Below are 17,166 nucleotides of genomic sequence, written 5' to 3'. Positions count from 1 at the left end.
TGTAGGAAGTACGGCAGCCAATTTGTGCACAGCAGGGTTCCACAAACAGCAATGTGATAATGACCAGATAATCTGTCTTTTAGTGATGTTGGTTGAGGGACAAATATTGGCCCAGGACACCAGGGAGAATCCCCTGCTCTTTGAATAGAGCCAAAGGATCTTTTACGTTCACCTGAAGTGGGCAGACGGGGCTTCGGTTTAACATCTCATCAGAAAGATGGGACCTCCGATAGTGCAGCACTTCTTCATACTTCACTGGAGTGTCAGCCTAGATTTTGTGCTCAAGTCTCTGGAGTGGGGGCTTGAGCGAGAATGCTACCACTAAGCCACGGCTGACGCCTTAGATTCAATGCTAAACATGGTATTGTACTCCAAGTTCAATATGAAGGCTGAAGAAAAACCCTGTTGGAACGTACAAAAGCTGGCTCTGGATTCTATATTTACCCAGTGTGCAGAAGGATGGGCTGAATGGAGTGAGTTCTATCCAAGAAAAGGAATCCACAGGCACCAATGATTGGACAAATCGAAGTCTCACTTTTCCTCAGTTCTTTGGAGAGTGAATATGCTCTGATGATGTGGCCCATCGGTGCAATGGGATTGCAGGTGAATTTGTGGAGCGAAGGTTTTTTTTCAAAATCTGAATTATTATTTTTGGACCCAGATCAAAGTAAAAGGAAGACGATTTCATAATAGGGAAAGGTGCCAGATATAATTTGATACATTGCGTCAGTCATCAGCCTTCATTTTCATACACACCATTTCATAATGCTGCTAATTTAACAACCAGACCACATTACTGGGGCAACATTCAAATCCAAGAATCACCAACCATGAACAGAATATCATTTGTCGGTTTGTCAATAAAACAAGTGTCAGTTAGATTATGTATTCCAGGTGGGGCTTGAATCTACAATGTACTGACTCAGGCAGCAGTACCACCAACAGAGCCAAGCTGACATGCTATAAATCTGATGTAAGTCAGGCCATTATATAATAATACACAATGATGAAGAATGTGATTTCACCTCCAACATGTAGGAGGTTAAGGGGTGATCTTATAGAAGTCTATAAAATAATGAGGGGCATAGATAAGGTAGATAGTCAAAATCTTTTCCCAAAGGTAGGGGAGTCTATAACGAGGGGACATAGATTTAAGGTGAGAGGGGAGAGATACAAAAGGGTCCAGAGGGGCAATTTTTTCACTCAAAGGGTGGTGAGTGTCTGGAACGAGCTGCCAGAGGCAGTAGTAGAGGCGGGTACAATTTTGTCTTTTAAAAAGCATTTGGGCAGTTACATGGGTAAGATGGGTATAGAGGGATATGGGCCAAGTGCAGGCAATTGGGACTAGCTTAGTGGTATAAACTGGGCGACATGGACATGTTGGGCCGAAGGGCCTGTTTCCATGTTGTAAACTTCTGTGATTCTATGATTCTCTATGTGCGAGGAGCTCATTGACTTTGTTATCACTAAGCTTGAGCCCCTCCATTCAGCTGCTTATCCTGCTCTCCGTCTCCTCTCCCCCACCACCACCACTACCACCACAGTTTCAATCTGTGAGAGTAGAACAAGAGATCACAGGTTTAAACCAGGAAAAACCAAATGTAGGACTAATTGGATAAACTTTGGGGAACTTTTGATAAATCACTTTGATGTTTAAAAATCTTTTTGAGTCTGCAGTAGCTTGCCCAAACAATAGGTGTATTGATGAACCATTATGAGAACTTTACCTTTTGACTGACTTGAGGCCTTTAGGGTTTTTAATCATTGAAAGATATATTTTTCTCCTGTGGTTAGATAATATCTTGGTAGCTAATATAGAAATACAGAAAGCGTTCCTTTTTGAACAAAGGTCAAACCTGAATTTGTGGTCAAAACATGTTCAGCCATTAATTAAGTTTAAGCATCGAGGAATCTTTCCTCTTCCCTTCCATGTAATCTTTGTTATGACTGATTTCTTCTAGGTTTCCAGTAAACTACATTTGCTGGCACTGCAGTAGGATTAATCCAAGCGCCTCCCTGAGCCATCTAGTTTTACCTGGGTGGCCTTCGCAGAGACTTAATACAAGATGATGACTCACTCACTTGGAATTTATTACTGATGGGAATTACAGGCTGCAACTATTCATGATAAATGTATTTCACTCTAGAGAATAATGGGGAAACGAACATTGGGGTATTGATTTGTCTTGAATGATAGCAAAAGACGGGCAATAGCGGGTTGGCAGCCCATTTTGTACTCTGCCCATTTTTCTTTTCCAATGGTAGGGAAAACGTACCAGCTGAGTTCAAAATGTGGAACCCTTTAGCTTTAAATCGCTATGGTTTTAAGATCGGAGCTGAAGCCAAGCCACAATCCCACCCACATTCGTTAAAATGCTAACCTGGAGCTTTGACTCACAATTTTGAGATTTACTTTTAATGATGTGCTTAGAAAGCAACAGATTAATGCAATTTAACACCTCACTTGCTGTTTTAAACTAATAAAATATAATTGTCTTAATGTAACCAAACTTTTACGAGGTTGAGTTATTGCTCCATATAACAAGCAAATTTTCATCTTTATTTTTCATTAAAAAGATCTTATTGTATCCTTAGAATTCCCAGAGTGGTTTACAACCAATGATTTTTGAAGTTTGAGGAAGGAAAATTGACCTGGACACCGGGAGCCTGCTCTTCTTTGAATAGTGCCCTGCTTTCCTTCGTGTCCGATGGTTTAAAAGACGGCACCTTTGACGATGCAGCCCTCCTTCAGTACTGTACTGATATGTTAGCCCAGATAATGTGCTCAAGTCTTTATTTGAGTTTGAACCCATGACCTTCTGACTCAGAGGTGAAAGTGCTACCAATTGAACTTGGCTGACATTTAAAATTAAATTAAAGCCAGTGACTGTCCACCTGCAAACCAGACAAGGTTGATTCATTGAAAATTTGGAGACTGTCAGGACTTTAGCGGATATTTGAGGTCCAGACGACATGTGCGTAATTGTTCATTAGCATTCCATTGTAATACCCTCATGTATTGTGCCTTTGATAGAGGTTCAAACTAGTAAAAGACAAATTTAGGTTTGAATTCAGAAGGATCTTCACACAGAGTGATCAACACATGGAAATGGACTCTTAGGTAGAGCAGTGGAGGCAAGAATCCTGGAATCATTTCAGAAACATAGAAACATAGAAAATGGGAGCAGGAGCAGGAGTAGGCCATTCGGCCCTTCAAGCCTGCTCCGCCATTCAATATGATCATGGCTGATCCTCTATCTCAATACCTTATTCCCGCTCTCTCCCCATACCCCTTGATGCCTTTTGTGTCTAGAAATCTATCTAGCTCCTTCTTAAATATATTCAGTGAACTTGGCCTCCACAAATTAGATGCTGCGATGAAGGGGTGAAACTGTAAAGTTGTTTTGCATGGATGAGCTAAAGTAGACAATGATATTCCTCATCTGTGTTTATCTTGCGCTCTTGATAACAACTGAATTACAGCATTGCCTTCAAAGGCCCTTAATCTGAATAAGGCAGGGGCATTCCTTGTACTCTTTAGTCTTGGTGTAAGACTAAGGACATTTGGAGCTTGTGTTGTCCACGTTTCTCATTCGGAAATGTTTGCACTTGACTGTTTCATCTAAAGGAGCGGTTGCTGGCTAATAGGTTGTAAGAGATGGCTTCCTAAAAAAAAAGGGTGCATTAACCCTTTGTGGACCGATTGCAGTTCTATTAAATATTGTGCTGTTTAATGTCTTGCCATCTTTTTGCTTCAGGGCACTTTTATTTGTAAGTAAATCTGTACAAGTAGCTTAGCCTGTGTGCAGTAGTCTGAGATGTGTTTTTTTTTCCACCTTCTGAAATGATGGGAAAACGTGTTAAGCATCCCATATATTCTCCGGTGAGCAATTTACCACAATTCAAAGCTAATTGTTAAACTTGGGCCATGCGAAACCTTTTTTTCAGCAGAGATTAAAGATGCAGGTTTTGGTTCACAAGAGACTTGGGACATGAAAAGCTACTGAGGAGAAAGCCTGAACTTTAACTGTTTCATACTCCAGCTAATCACTGAAAAATACATTAAAATAAGCTTTGCAGGAGGGTGCAAGAGGCTAGAAACTGACTTTTCACCTCTGTTCAGATGGGTGGTACAAAAGTCTCCAGTGTGTGCGGACTGTACCGAAAAATACTCCAAGTCAGAAAATGTATATTTCTGTGTAACCTTTGATTCAAAGTAAACCTTGGCAGTTAAAGTGAATAACTCAACTGTGAATACTAAGTTATCTCACTGTGCAAAGTCCAGTTAATTTGCTGAATGCCTCCGCTCACTCTGCACACGTGACCCTGACCTGCCAATCGCTTGCCATTCTAATTCCCCGTCCCACTCTGACCTCCCTGCCCTCGGCCTCTTACACTGTTCCAATGAAGCTCATTGTAAGCTCGAGGAACAGCACCTCCCCTTTCAATTAGGCACTTTACAACCTTCCGGACTTAACACTGATTTCAATAACTTCAGATCATAACCACTGCTACCATTTTTTTTTCAGACAGCAAGTGCTGGTAATGGTTCTGATACTGCCTTTTACAGCCTCCAGACACATCTTTTGTTCCTTTACTGGTCCAATTACCACCCTCCTTGCCTTGCACCATCATCCCTTTTTGTCATTTAATCACTCCTGCCCTCCACCCTATCAGAGACCTTCCCTTTTGTTCTTTCCACTCCTCCCTCTCCCCCTTTCCCTGGTTCTGTACTTGCTTAAAAACTGTTTAATTTTCAACTTTTTCCAGTTCTGACGAAGGGTCAAAGTCCTGAAACGTTAACTCTGTTTCTCTCTCCACAGGTGCTGCCTGACCCGCTGAGTGTTTCCAGCATTTACTGTTTTTATTCATGAATGCAGGATTCCCAGGTGCCATTGGATTTACCATCTGGGGAATGTAGGAACATTCCCTCTTGACTGGCTGTAGAAGCTCTAACCGTGGTTATATCGTTGCTTTTGTTTCTTGTGCGACGAAGAGGATTAATGATTGTGCTGGAAATAAAACGCCAACTTGTCATCTGATGACAGGGAAGAGCTCGGCCAAGATGTTTAATTGTAGTCAGGCTCTCAGTGCTAGAGCCAGAACTGTGACTGTCAAATCTGGTGCCAGATTGATAATGACACTTCTCGTGCTTATCAGAGAAAGGCTGAATTGCAACAATTTATGTCTTGTGATCATGTGCCTTGCTTGTATCTCCTCTCCATTTAGGTTGAATTATGCCACGTTTCGGAATTTTTTTGTCCGCTTTCCCACAAAACGGATTTGGATGTAAGCCACATTTAAGCTGTGTGTTTCAAATCAAAATCGGTTCACACAATTCTAATTCTCTTTACAGCCATATGCTGCAGCTGCTGAGACAGGAGGACGAGGTTACTTATTAGTAAGCCAGGCATTAAAGGCGTGTATTAAAGCTAGATGGACCGGTTTGTGGAATATTTCTGTTGACAGACCACTTTGAACTGAGACAATATGAATCAATTGACTCATCTCAGACTTATCGGGGGGGGATTTTAACTCTCCTCTGTTTGGCAGAAACCGGACAGGCGGGGGTGCAGTTAAAATAGAGCGGGGGACTTGCGACCTGATCCGGCCGACTGCAATTTTAAATTGCGAGTGCCAAGGAGACCCGCCCGAAGCCGAAGGGGTCTTTCTTTAAATATGCAGATAGGGCTCCGATGACATCACTGGGTCCTGACTGAATTAATAACCGGAGGCCTGAGTGGAGTAAATCTCTCCAAAGTTGGAAACTTGCTCCAAGTAGTTGGTGAGCTCAATTCTGCACCAAGTCCTGGTAAGTGGATAAACAATGGAACATAGGAAATCAAAGTGGGGGGAGGGGGCAGGGTGAGGAAATTCGACTTGCTCCCAAAATGGGTAGCTGGTTGCTCGCTGGCCTGAGGGCCGAGCCAAATTTGACATTGAACTGTCCCTGGCGCACAGGTAAGTGGCTGGGAGGGGGTTCAGTAGAGCCTCACAGTTGGAGGAGGGGAGGCCTAAAGTTTCCTTCTGCTCCTCTTGGCCCCCTAAGGAAAGATTTCTATTAAAAAGCCACCTACATTTTTGGGCCTCTTCCAGCCCCAGCACCTCTTTGTAAAAGGTTTTGTGGCCATCTTTTAAGGACCGCTGAAGACTTGGTACAACTAGGCGGAGTTTGGGATTCTCAAGCTCCGCCCGTTTGTACCTGAATTTTGATTGAGGGTCCTATCCCACAAGTAGGACCCTGATTTGCATAATAAAACAGCCTTGTGCCTGTTTCAGGAGGGTAGGCTGCTTGCCCAATTATAGGCCTGCCTGAATATGGCATTGGGCCCCCAATGCTTTATCAACTCCTGGCCGCCTGGTTTCTCAGGCACGAAATGGACGGCTGTGTGTTGAATTTCTCCTCCACTGTGTTTTACCATCATAGGTACGTGCAGGGGGTTTTCCACCATGTCATTTTTGCTGTACAGTAATGCATTTGCATATAATTCAAACTGTCTTGTGTTTCGTAAAACCTGGCTTCATTTGCTAGCTATTGTTTCATGCAAAATGGAACTCCTCCAATTGATCACAAATAAATAGTTATTTTGCAAATGTGACTCTATAACAATAAAGGAGTGTTTTTGTAATCTCTAGTGCTTGTCTACATTATATAGTGCTTGTACAGGAACTATGTAATGAAGAGATAATCTACAGTATAACAGAGAGACGCTAAATGCCAGTTCATCAGAGAATAAAATTTCCATAGAACCTTGCTTTAAACAGTATGGGAAGCACAGTATGTAAATTTCAAGAAGATATTCAAAAATAAGGAGTTATAGTCCAGCAATTTTATTTTAAATTCACAAGCTTTCGGAGGCTTCCTCCTTCGTCAGGTGAACGATGTGAAAACCCCAGTCCATCACCGGCATCTCCACATCAAAAATAAGGAGTGTAACAACCTTAATAGACAGTGTGGACAAACCAAACCAAAGAATTAAGTTGATTATTTCCTACATAAAGAGCAGAACTGTGAGTAAGTGTTTAACTTTCACTTTAAATGGCAGTGACAGCCTATCAAGAGCTGGATGTCTTTAGCCTCGAACGTCACAGCAGCAGGTTTGTTCTTGACTGGGTAAAGTACACTCTTGACAATTCATGAATAAACTTGAAGTATCTGTTGTTACAACATTAGAATTTATGTTTAGATGTACATTATTTTTTAATTGAGATTAAAAGCATTGCGCATGCAATGGAGTAATCGTGATCTTTCATAATGAGGGGGCGTTTTAACTCCAGGGCCTGTTGCCTGGGAGGTGCTGCGAGAGGCCCTGGTCCATTTTAGCTGTCGGACCTCATTAACATAGATACAACAAGCTGCCTGCCCAAAATGGGCACTCAAAGGAAGCTCGTTGGGTTTGGTAAGTCGTCAGGGGGGTTTCTCAAAGCGGAGAGCCTAGGGTGCCAGAGGCCCAACCTTTCTTTGCAGGGCCCAGCGGAGGAGTCCTGGTCCCACAACAATAATTTTTACACTTGCCTGTAAAGGCCGCCACTTCTTGCCCGCCAGGTTTTTCTACAGGCAGGTGCTCCACGCAACAGGCCGCTAAAGGATAGGATCCTTTGGAATCCTATGTACGTTGGAGGTCACGATTCGGGTATATTCACGAGGCTCCCGCCTGAATCAAGCGAGTGTCTCAAACACCCAAAGAAACAGCATCATTAAAATGGCCACCGGGTGGTAAAGGAATGACAAGTGTTGTCACCAGGCAGAGGGAGTTAAAATCAGAATCTATGTCTCGGAATTGTATGTTGTAACATCATTATTTAATGAGTTGATTCTGGGTGTCTGTGTTGAGTAAATTATTTGCAGGATTGGGTGGCAAAATAAGGGTACAATCTGCCACTTCACCCTTGGGCCAGGATTCAATTCCAACCCTGACAAATGCGATGGACATTTCCTCTTCGTTCTCTCTTGGGCAATCTCCATAACTCAACACCTAGTGGTTGTAAATTGAGAAATTTTTATGTAAAAATGTTTTTTTTTGTACTCATCAATTTGAAGGATGTCTGTGCCTTATTGGAACACTTGCATTTTGGGCAACCACTGTCATCATCAAATGCTCCCAAGTCCAATTTTAATAGGTCCAAGTGCAGATAATATTTCTTTGCAATTTTCCCCAACAATATTCCTTACCCTGACCTTAAAAACAGTACCCACTACTGTAGCAGTCTAAAATGACTGCTCTCCCAGTGGCCTTTAATTGAGACTGCTAAATTGTAGACAGTTTTAGTGCTGTAGAAGTGCCTGAACTTACTTTGCTTTAGATGTTTTATAGTTGGTGCAGGGGAGGGGGGACATTTTCATCTTGTATGTCCAGGATAGTTTGGACAATGGACCACCCAATTCTTTACTGTTCTGACACAGTGATAAGCAAGTAAGATCTCAAGTTATGTAATGAATTCAAGTGACACTTGAAGCTTTGTTGCTGCAAAAGAAGCAGCGAAACTAGAGGAAGATATTTGGTTTTAAAAAAAACTCTTAAAGAAAATAAATCTGCACAAAGTGCTTCTGTAAGCAATCTTGACCATTGCTTAGTCCAGTCAGCATTGATCACTTTTGTTACTTCAAACTGAGTCCATCTGCCTGAATAAACATATAAATGTGAACCTTACATTTAGGGCGAGATGTCCCTCTACTGTCCTGCCCAAAATTGCACCCCACCACCCCCCTCACCCCACTGCCAGTGGCTGCTTCTCCCCCGCCCACTGAGTGCAAATGGTGAGGGGCCCGGGTTCCAGCAAATTTTCCTTTCCTCCCACCCGCCATGGCAAGGGTGGCAGTGGGCCCCGGGAAGCAAGCGGTAACTACCCGTGAAGTGCCCCCTGTGGAGGGAGAGGAGCCTGCAGTGCCCTCCTCCCTCCGTTCTGCCCCCAATAACTCGTCCGTTGAAGGCCCAAGTCTCCGCCATTGCATTTGGTGGGTCTTTGTGTCCAATCTTTGGGGCACTTCTGCCCCTCTTTAAGGTCCCTTGCTGGATCTTGTGCTGCTGGAATCCCACCATGCATATCCAATGAACCCTGGCCCAGGAAAATAAGTCGGCATTGGGGCAGATACGAGGGAACGAGAGGAAGTTCTGACCTGTTGGAATTCTGCCCCAGAGTGGAGAATTCTCCAGCTTTAGCTTCAGGAACTCTCTCTAAAAATTAGTCGTATAGTTTTTGTGCCATTGTCTATCTTCTGCGGCTTTTTAAAATCGAGGCTTCCCTCCCTACCTCTACGCACATAGACACAATTTGATTGGAACCAAAGGGAGGGGAGGGGAGGGGGGTGGGGGGGATTTTAAAAGTTTTCCTAACATGACCCTGTATATGAATCTTGTGAATCTATCGACATATATTGAGATGAAGGGAGATATTGGTGGAGGATGAATGTGTCGTTAGGAGAAAGAGATGGTAACTCTTCAGTGTTTGTCCTCATTTACTCTTAAATTTTAGATTTTAAAAAAAGGCTAATAATGTGAAACATTTAATACAAAATATTTGCTCTTGTTTGTTGTACGATTTGGTGTGTGGGAAACTGCTTTGCATTCATGTCCAGCTCAACTGTGACCATCGTCACCATCCATTACACAATGGTCCTGATGTCAACTTTTTTTTACCCGACATAATTTCAACTTCTAATACACCAAGAATCGGCACGCAGTTTTTTTTTGTGTGTTGCACCACTTTGATCTAATCAATTCATTGTGCAGATGGTTTTGGCCTCACAAGATGAAAAGGCAGCATTTTTAGTGTTGATGAATGGTTGTGCAGGACTTTGTGGTGAAATGTAAGGGTACTTCACCTGCCCTCTCAACTTCTCAATCTTTTAAATTTAGATATCTATACTTTTTGAATGTACTTGAGATGAGGGATGTCTGTGCTGGGGGAATGAAACACTTTTCTTTCCCCATTTTGGGCACTTGAGGGGGTAATCTTACAAATTAAGGCTGTGGTTGCTGGGTCAATTGAAATTTTCAAGAGTAAGATCGATGTACTTTTGTTAAGTAAGGATATCAAGGGATATGGAACAAAGGCGGTTAAATGGAGTTGAGGTACAGATCAGCCATGATCTAATTGAATGGCAGAACTTTGATCCACTTGCACATTGGGATGTTTTACTAAGTGTTACATAAATGCAGGTAGTTCTCGTTGTAAAACAACAAACTCTGTAATGCTGTGACCCTTTAATTTATTGCACCATGTTCTGTTACAGCATTTTAAATATAAGCCAGGAAATGACTCTTGACTGGTGTTATCGTACGAATGAATATCTAGTTCCTTGGTATCCTACGTTAATGGAGATAACGCCTCTTAAGATCACAGAGACAAGAATCTATTTCGAGCCTTTTAAGCATTTGTGCACGAAAATCACTCGCAGTAGTTTTCAGGATCTAATGCACAATTGCAAATACCACTGAGAATAGTGCAAAGTAAGCCAGAATTATACAGGGCGAAGCATACATGCAAAGCAGAACCAGCCCAGAGTTAGAGACACTCTCAAGTCGGCCCCTTCTGGTGAACTGTATCAACACTATTGGTTCTTTGCCTATTTTATCTGTCTTTCTGGATCCTATCTTGATGGGGGAATGTTTTGAATACAAAAGAGCATACTTTAGCTTTCTGTTGGTCTCTACACTTGAGGACTGAACTTATTTCCCTGTAAATTTTGGCTTGGCATCAATTTTTGTCTGATTACGCTCCTGTGAAGCGTCTTGGGACGTTTTACTACGTTAAAAGCGCTATATAAATGCAAGTTGTTGTTGTGAAGCATCTTAGGATGTTTGGTATGTTAAAGGTGGAACAGAAATGCACATTGTCGTTGCAGGGGGAATGACATACGTGCTGCATAAGCATGGCTCTTATATTTATATTATTCATGCATTTCTAATAGATCATTCTGGAATGTTGTGGTTAGATCAAGGCCCTCGGAGATGACTTTCACTATTGTTAATTTACAGCAAAAATATGCAAACATAAAATTGCTAGTTGCACTTGTATCTTTTTTGTGCTGTACATTTAAATATTGGAAGAATGCCTGACTTTTTTGGCAAATAGTTTAACAAAAAGACACCCAATGACTATTTGAGTAAAAATGCTGCGATACTTGCAACAAACCTGTTTATTTTAGGTTGGGGACTTGAGATCGCTCACTCTTGTAGTGCTGGTGGGAACAGAATGATGACACTTTTTTGTTAGGCAATCAGTGTGGGCTGTTGCAATAACTGCAAAAAATTAAGCCTCCAGGAAAACATTGCTTCTGAGAAATGTTACATAAGTGTAGGCATCCTACTTAAAATCAACATGATATGCAATAATCAGAGCGTACGGTCAAACATAATCCCGTGAGAATTGTACACTAATGAATAGGTTTTTTACGATCTTTTATAGCACTGCAATAAGAGTTTAAGCTTATTTCTTAAACGGGCAATTCAAGGGCCTTTTCAAGTCACCTTTTCCAGTAAAACTATCTAACGTAAGTTCTAAACGTTTTGTAGATGGTTGTAGAGTCTTTACTTACATGTCACACATGTACCTTTGTAAAAACTAGTACATGCGAGCTTATGAAACTTTTACTAACTGTTCCAAGCTTGTCCAGAAAGAAGGAAGATTTGTGACATCAATTTAAACAGTACAGTTTTTCTAGTCAATATAATGTGTGTGTTTTTCCAACTCTTTGTTCCTTCCCTCCTCACCCAAAGGCACTGACTCGTGCTGGAATATAGTCCCTCGGCTGCTGCCAGCCCTATGGAACCTTGCTCAAGTGAACAGTCACGAGCAGTATACATTGACCTAGAAAACTATCAAGAAACCGACAACTCCAAACCCACTGTAAATATTGGCCTATGGCATGCAAGAACAAAATACTAGTGAATCTTGATCTTTGTACCAAATATTAGATGAGTTTCATAAAATTATTGAAACAGACACACAAATAACACAACATTAACACAAGTAATATGTAAGTTAGTAAATGATGGCACAGGGAGACCAAGAAACTTTTAAAAAGTTTTTGATAGTTCATTCATCCTTCTAACCAGAATAGATGAACAGGTTTGGTGGTCTTTTTTACACTAGCTGTATAATAGCTTGTTAGTGCGATATAAACACTATCAATGCAATTCTCCTTCTGTTAATCAGTCATTTGTAATAAAGGTTCTAATTAAAACCAGTGTATTTTATTAAGAGTTTAAGCACAGCCCAGCTAGAATAAAGATCAGTGTCTGTCATAATAGCAAATTGCACATAATTGTAGCTGACTCAAATTTTTTTTAAGCCCTACCACCTGTAATACCTGGCAACATGCAATTCCAAATCTAATAAAGACAGGACAATTTAAACTCACAACTTCAGTCATCTCTCTCATTGGATATTTCAGATTAAGTCCACGTGAGAAATGGAAACTGAGATGTAAAAGGCATATACCCGCTTTCTTTTTTCAAAAAAAATGTAGTCTTTTAATAACCAAATATCTATCGCTGGCCTACACTTTAAAAGTGATTTTCAAGTTCTTATCAATAATTCATTCAAGCACATCCACCTTCTTCTGAATTAATATCCTCACTGTGAGACCTGGTGTGGTGGAGTGTCAACTCTCATGGTGTTGGGTGCTGGATGCCGATGCTCGGGCAGTGGCTCTGAGTTTCAGGCACTGATCCTCTTACTCATCTCTCTCACTTATTTTACGTTTTAACCGAGTTATAACTTGCGCTTCAATCAATAATTGGATTCCAATTCTGAGCCACAGTGAGAGATGGGGCGACCCAATTGACCAGGGGAACCTGGAGGTCTGAACGGGACAGCTCTGCGCCAATTTTGAAGTGCATATAGGGACAGAACAGACATCAGGTCTAAATGCTCACCGCCCGTATAAAAAGTGCACAGCTGATAAGAACATAAGAAATAGGAGCAGGAGTAGGCCATACGGCCCCTCGAGCCTGCTCCTTCATTCAATAAGATCATGGCTGATCTACCTCAACTCCACTTTCCTGTCCTATCCCCATGTCCCTTGATTCCCTTGGTATCCAAAATAAGCCTCAACAGTGATTGTCAGCAATGATTCAACTGGGGAGGGAGCCGACCTCATCTTCACTCATCTGGTACCTACTTTCAACAATAGTCATTGGAGACCGACCAAGAGGGAGCCCTGGCTGATGTTCAGTCTGCCCCACCCCACACAACCATGGGCACTAATTGTAGTACCCCATGTGCTACCCTACTTGATATCGGCCAACTTAAAAGATCAGGAATTAAACCCAACGTTGGCTTACTGAAAATTACATTGAAGAAAATTTGAGATTCAAATGTGAACCTTTCAAAAATTTATTTTCTCATTTGCAAGTTTCTAACCACCTCGAAGCAGCAATGCAAAACCTACTCATTGCACAGGACTGCATATATATTAAACAAAATACAGGTGTGTGGGTACAGAATGTGATTCCCGTGCCTCTGCTCCTCCAAAATTAATTTACATGAGCGTTGTTGATGTAGAAATGATGGTGTGAGAGAACCACATCTCTAATGGCACTAGGTGCTAGGACTCTGAGCACAATCAAGTGGAGGCTGTGATATGAACTCTGCTCTCCCCTTTTTACTGCACCTTCATGCTGCTGGGTCTCGCTCTTAGGGACAATAGAACGAGGCCCATAGTTTTCATGGAACATCAAGTCCTGAGTGCTGTCAAAGGGGTAGTATTTGCCCCCTTTATGTTACAGTTTCAGGTCATGGGTTCAAGTCCCATTCCAGAGACTTGAGCACAAAATCTAGGCTGACACATCCGCACACTACTGAGGGAGTGCTGCACTGTTGGAGGTGCAGTCTTTTGGATGAGACGTTAAACTGAGGCCCCATCTGCGCTCTCAGGTGGACGTAAAAGATCCCATGGCGCTATTTCAAAGAAAAGGAGGGCAGTTCACCCAGTCCAGGCCAATGTTTATCCCTCAACCAACATCAATAAAAACAGATGATCTGATCGTTATCACATTGCTGTTTGTGGGACCTTGTTGTGCACAAATTGGCTGCCACGTTTCCCACATTACAACAGTGACTACGCTTCAAAAGTACTTAATTGGCTGTAAAATGCTTTAGGCCTTCCTGAGGTTGTGAAAGGTGCCATATAAATGCAAGTTCGTTCGTTCTTACAGACAATAGGAGTGCCCCACACCTGCTAGCAGCAGAGCACTGTCAATGCAAAAGGGCCTAAAGAATTTGAAATAAACAACCCAGCCCATCAGTTTACAGCCGCCACACCAACAGCATCTGCACTAGGAGATCTTGCAATGAAGGTGGGTGTAACTTTGCATAAACTAACTATCAGCAGATCTCTGGAGATTTAGAGCGAAACCTTTTGGAGTTGGCCAAAATATTTCAATATTCAGCAAATTGTGAACCTTCAAGCCTAGATAGTTATGGAGATAAACAAAGAGTTCAAATGACTTCCTTTACAGCTCACAACAAAATAACGCAGCTTGTTACACAATACTGTGTTAGTGTGGCAGCTGGTGTAGTCAATAGCACCCCTATGTGGTGTGAGATAAAACTCCTCACCACTAACACTGCACAGCGGCAGATTCCCAGCTTAATACTGATGGTAGTGGAAAAACTGCAAACGGGTTAAAAGATCATTTTTACTGTATTTTTTAATGGAAAGTCCTTTCTTAAATGGAAAGATGGTTGGTCTTTACAGATTTCTAAAAGGTATTTCTAAACTACAAAGGTCTGGCAGTTTTGTAGCACATGTGTCAGCTGTTGCTCAGTGGGTAGCACTCTCGTCTCTGAGTCAGAAGGTGTGTGGGTTCAAGTCCTACTCCAGAGACTTGAGCACATAATCTAGGCCGACACTCCCTGTGCAGTACTGAGGGATTGTTGCACGGTTGGAGGTTCCGTCTTTCGGATGAGATGTTAAACTGAGACCCCGTCTGCCCTCTCAGATGGACATAAAAGACCCCGTGGCACTATTTCAAACGTCACTAAAAACAGATTATCTGGTCGTCATCTCATTGCTCTGTGTGGGGCCTTGCTGTATGCAGATTGGCTGCTGTGTTTCCAACAGTGACAAAAGTACTTAATTGGTTGTAAAGTGCTTTGGGACGTCCTGAGGACGTGAAAGGTGCTGTAGAAATACAAGTCTTTATTTCTTTCTTTGATAGTGTGAGAAGAGAGACAATAGTCTGATTACCACAGCCTGGTATTGTATTTCATCCTTTAGCACTGTGGAAGACTGAATTGAGGATGTGCCAAACAACAATTTCTAATTTTAAACAAGATTCAGAAGTTGAGAGCAAATTATGTTTTCATGTTAGAATAAATAAAACTAATAAACCTTATCACGATCAAAAGGGTTACTCTCCCTTACACAATATTGACTTAGTGGCCTTCTGCTCAGTCGAAGATCTTATTTCAGTCCAAGATGACGTCACACAAAGGACTTATCGAAACAAATATAAAGTACTGAAATATTTACAGTTTGATCAGGTTCATTTAAAGTGTTTGTCAAATGACACAGTATTTTGTTTTTAATATTTTTTGGGTACCTTTTGTTTGGAATTGGATATATACTTGAAAAGGAAACATTTGCAAGACTATGGATAAAGAGCAGGGGGGTGGGACTAATTGGGTAGTTCTTTCATAGAGCCAGCACAGGCACGATGGGCCCAATGGCCTCCTTCTGTGCTGTATGATTACATGATTCTTTTATAATCCTCACTGTTAAAATCAAAACTCCATTTCTTACTCTAACTCATTCTTAAAGGGCTCAACTCTCCTTACCCCCCCTTATCTTTCCCTTCCTCTGACAATTTACAGGCTTTTTAAAAAAGAACTCAAGCTAGTGGTCTGCTAACCATTACTTTGTGATCTTTCCTATTCCTTTCAAGCTTGTTGTCCTGCGTTATGGACCTTCACCCCTTCTCCAGGTTTCTTCACAAAACAAAAATGGAAAATTAAACTGAGAACGCCACATACAAGTCAGTGGCGCTACAGAGAAGGGAAACCTGTCGGTCTGCAATTTTTGTGAGCTTAGGTAAATGATTTACATAACCATTTGCTGCATTACTTACTTTACTGATATGGAGAATTCCCCAGGTGAACTCTCACTCTCTCGTAATAGAAAAGCCCCGATATATCCTTGTTTCAGGAGTAATTCTTCAGCGGATGTCCTGGAGACTCTGCCTATATACCAGCTGTTCAATTAAAAACAGACACAGGAATATTGCAATCAGTATCAAAAGGCAATATTATATACCCCTGTATAATGTACTTATTTGTAAATCAGGATAAAGTTGTCGGACTTGGCTCAGTGGGTAGCACTCTCGCCTCTGAGTCAGAAGGTTGTGCGTTTAAGTTCCACTCCAGAGACTTTATCGCATAATCTAGGCTGACACTTCCGTGCAGCACTGAGGGAGTGCTGCACTGTCGGAGGTGCTGTCTTTCGGATGAGATGTTAAACTGAGGCCCCGCCTGCCCTCTCGGGTAGATATAAAAGATCCACAGTTTCGATGAAAAGCAGGGGCATTCTCCCCGGTGTCCTGGCCAATATTTATCCCTCAACTAACACCACTAAAACACTAAATCTGGTCATTATCTCATTGCTGTTTGTGGGACCTTGCTGTGCATAAATCGGCTGCCGTATTTCCTAAATTAGAACAGTGACTACACTTCAAAAGTATTTCATTGGCTGTAAAGCATTTTAGGACGTCCTGAGGTCGTGAAAGGCGCTATATAAATGCAACCCTTTCTTTCTTTACGTAAATGCAAGTACTTCCTTTTGTTATTTTTTCTTTCATTTCGCTGAGTAATATCATCAAATTAAAATTAGTAGCAACAAACCTACATGGATGTAATTAGCACTTTGTAATATATGGTTCGGAACCTTTTTCCTACAATTTAATGCACAAAGCTCGCGAAACAAATGTTTTCGTGCTGTGCAACTTGGTTTGATTACAAACAGCAGATTCGTGTAGATACCAGTGGAAAAATATTTCCGAACGAGCAAAATACACTAATTATTTTGAATGACACGTTCCATCATATGTGACTCTCCGCTCCTCTGTTTAAAAGATTTTTCTTAGAGTTATCAGTAGCTAGGTAAATTTGCACAGAACACGAGTTTGCTAACACAGGAAGGGTGCTGCATTCTGAGACTTCAAG

General features: G+C 41.7%; 1 protein-coding gene and 1 long non-coding RNA gene across 2 annotated transcripts in view; one reads left to right on the top strand and one right to left on the bottom strand.

The window, feature by feature from the left end:
• LOC137340725 (GRB2-related adapter protein-like) overlaps nt 1–17,166 on the bottom strand; it is a 37,824-nt gene that overhangs the window by 11,701 nt on the left and 8,957 nt on the right. Inside the window, exon 3 of the mRNA XM_068003435.1 lies at nt 16,077–16,199. Within this exon, the coding sequence (XP_067859536.1) occupies nt 16,077–16,199 (123 nt within the window). The remainder of the gene's footprint in view (nt 1–16,076; nt 16,200–17,166) is intronic.
• Nucleotides 4,438–6,599, top strand: LOC137340726 (uncharacterized). Its single transcript, XR_010966864.1, has 2 exons — nt 4,438–4,542; nt 4,824–6,599. It is a non-coding gene; the product is annotated as an uncharacterized lncRNA (long non-coding RNA).

The sequence above is a fragment of the Heptranchias perlo genome, chromosome 22 (assembly GCF_035084215.1).
Source record: "Heptranchias perlo isolate sHepPer1 chromosome 22, sHepPer1.hap1, whole genome shotgun sequence".
Taxonomy (NCBI): domain Eukaryota; kingdom Metazoa; phylum Chordata; class Chondrichthyes; order Hexanchiformes; family Hexanchidae; genus Heptranchias; species Heptranchias perlo.
This window is presented reverse-complemented; position numbering and strand designations above follow the sequence as displayed.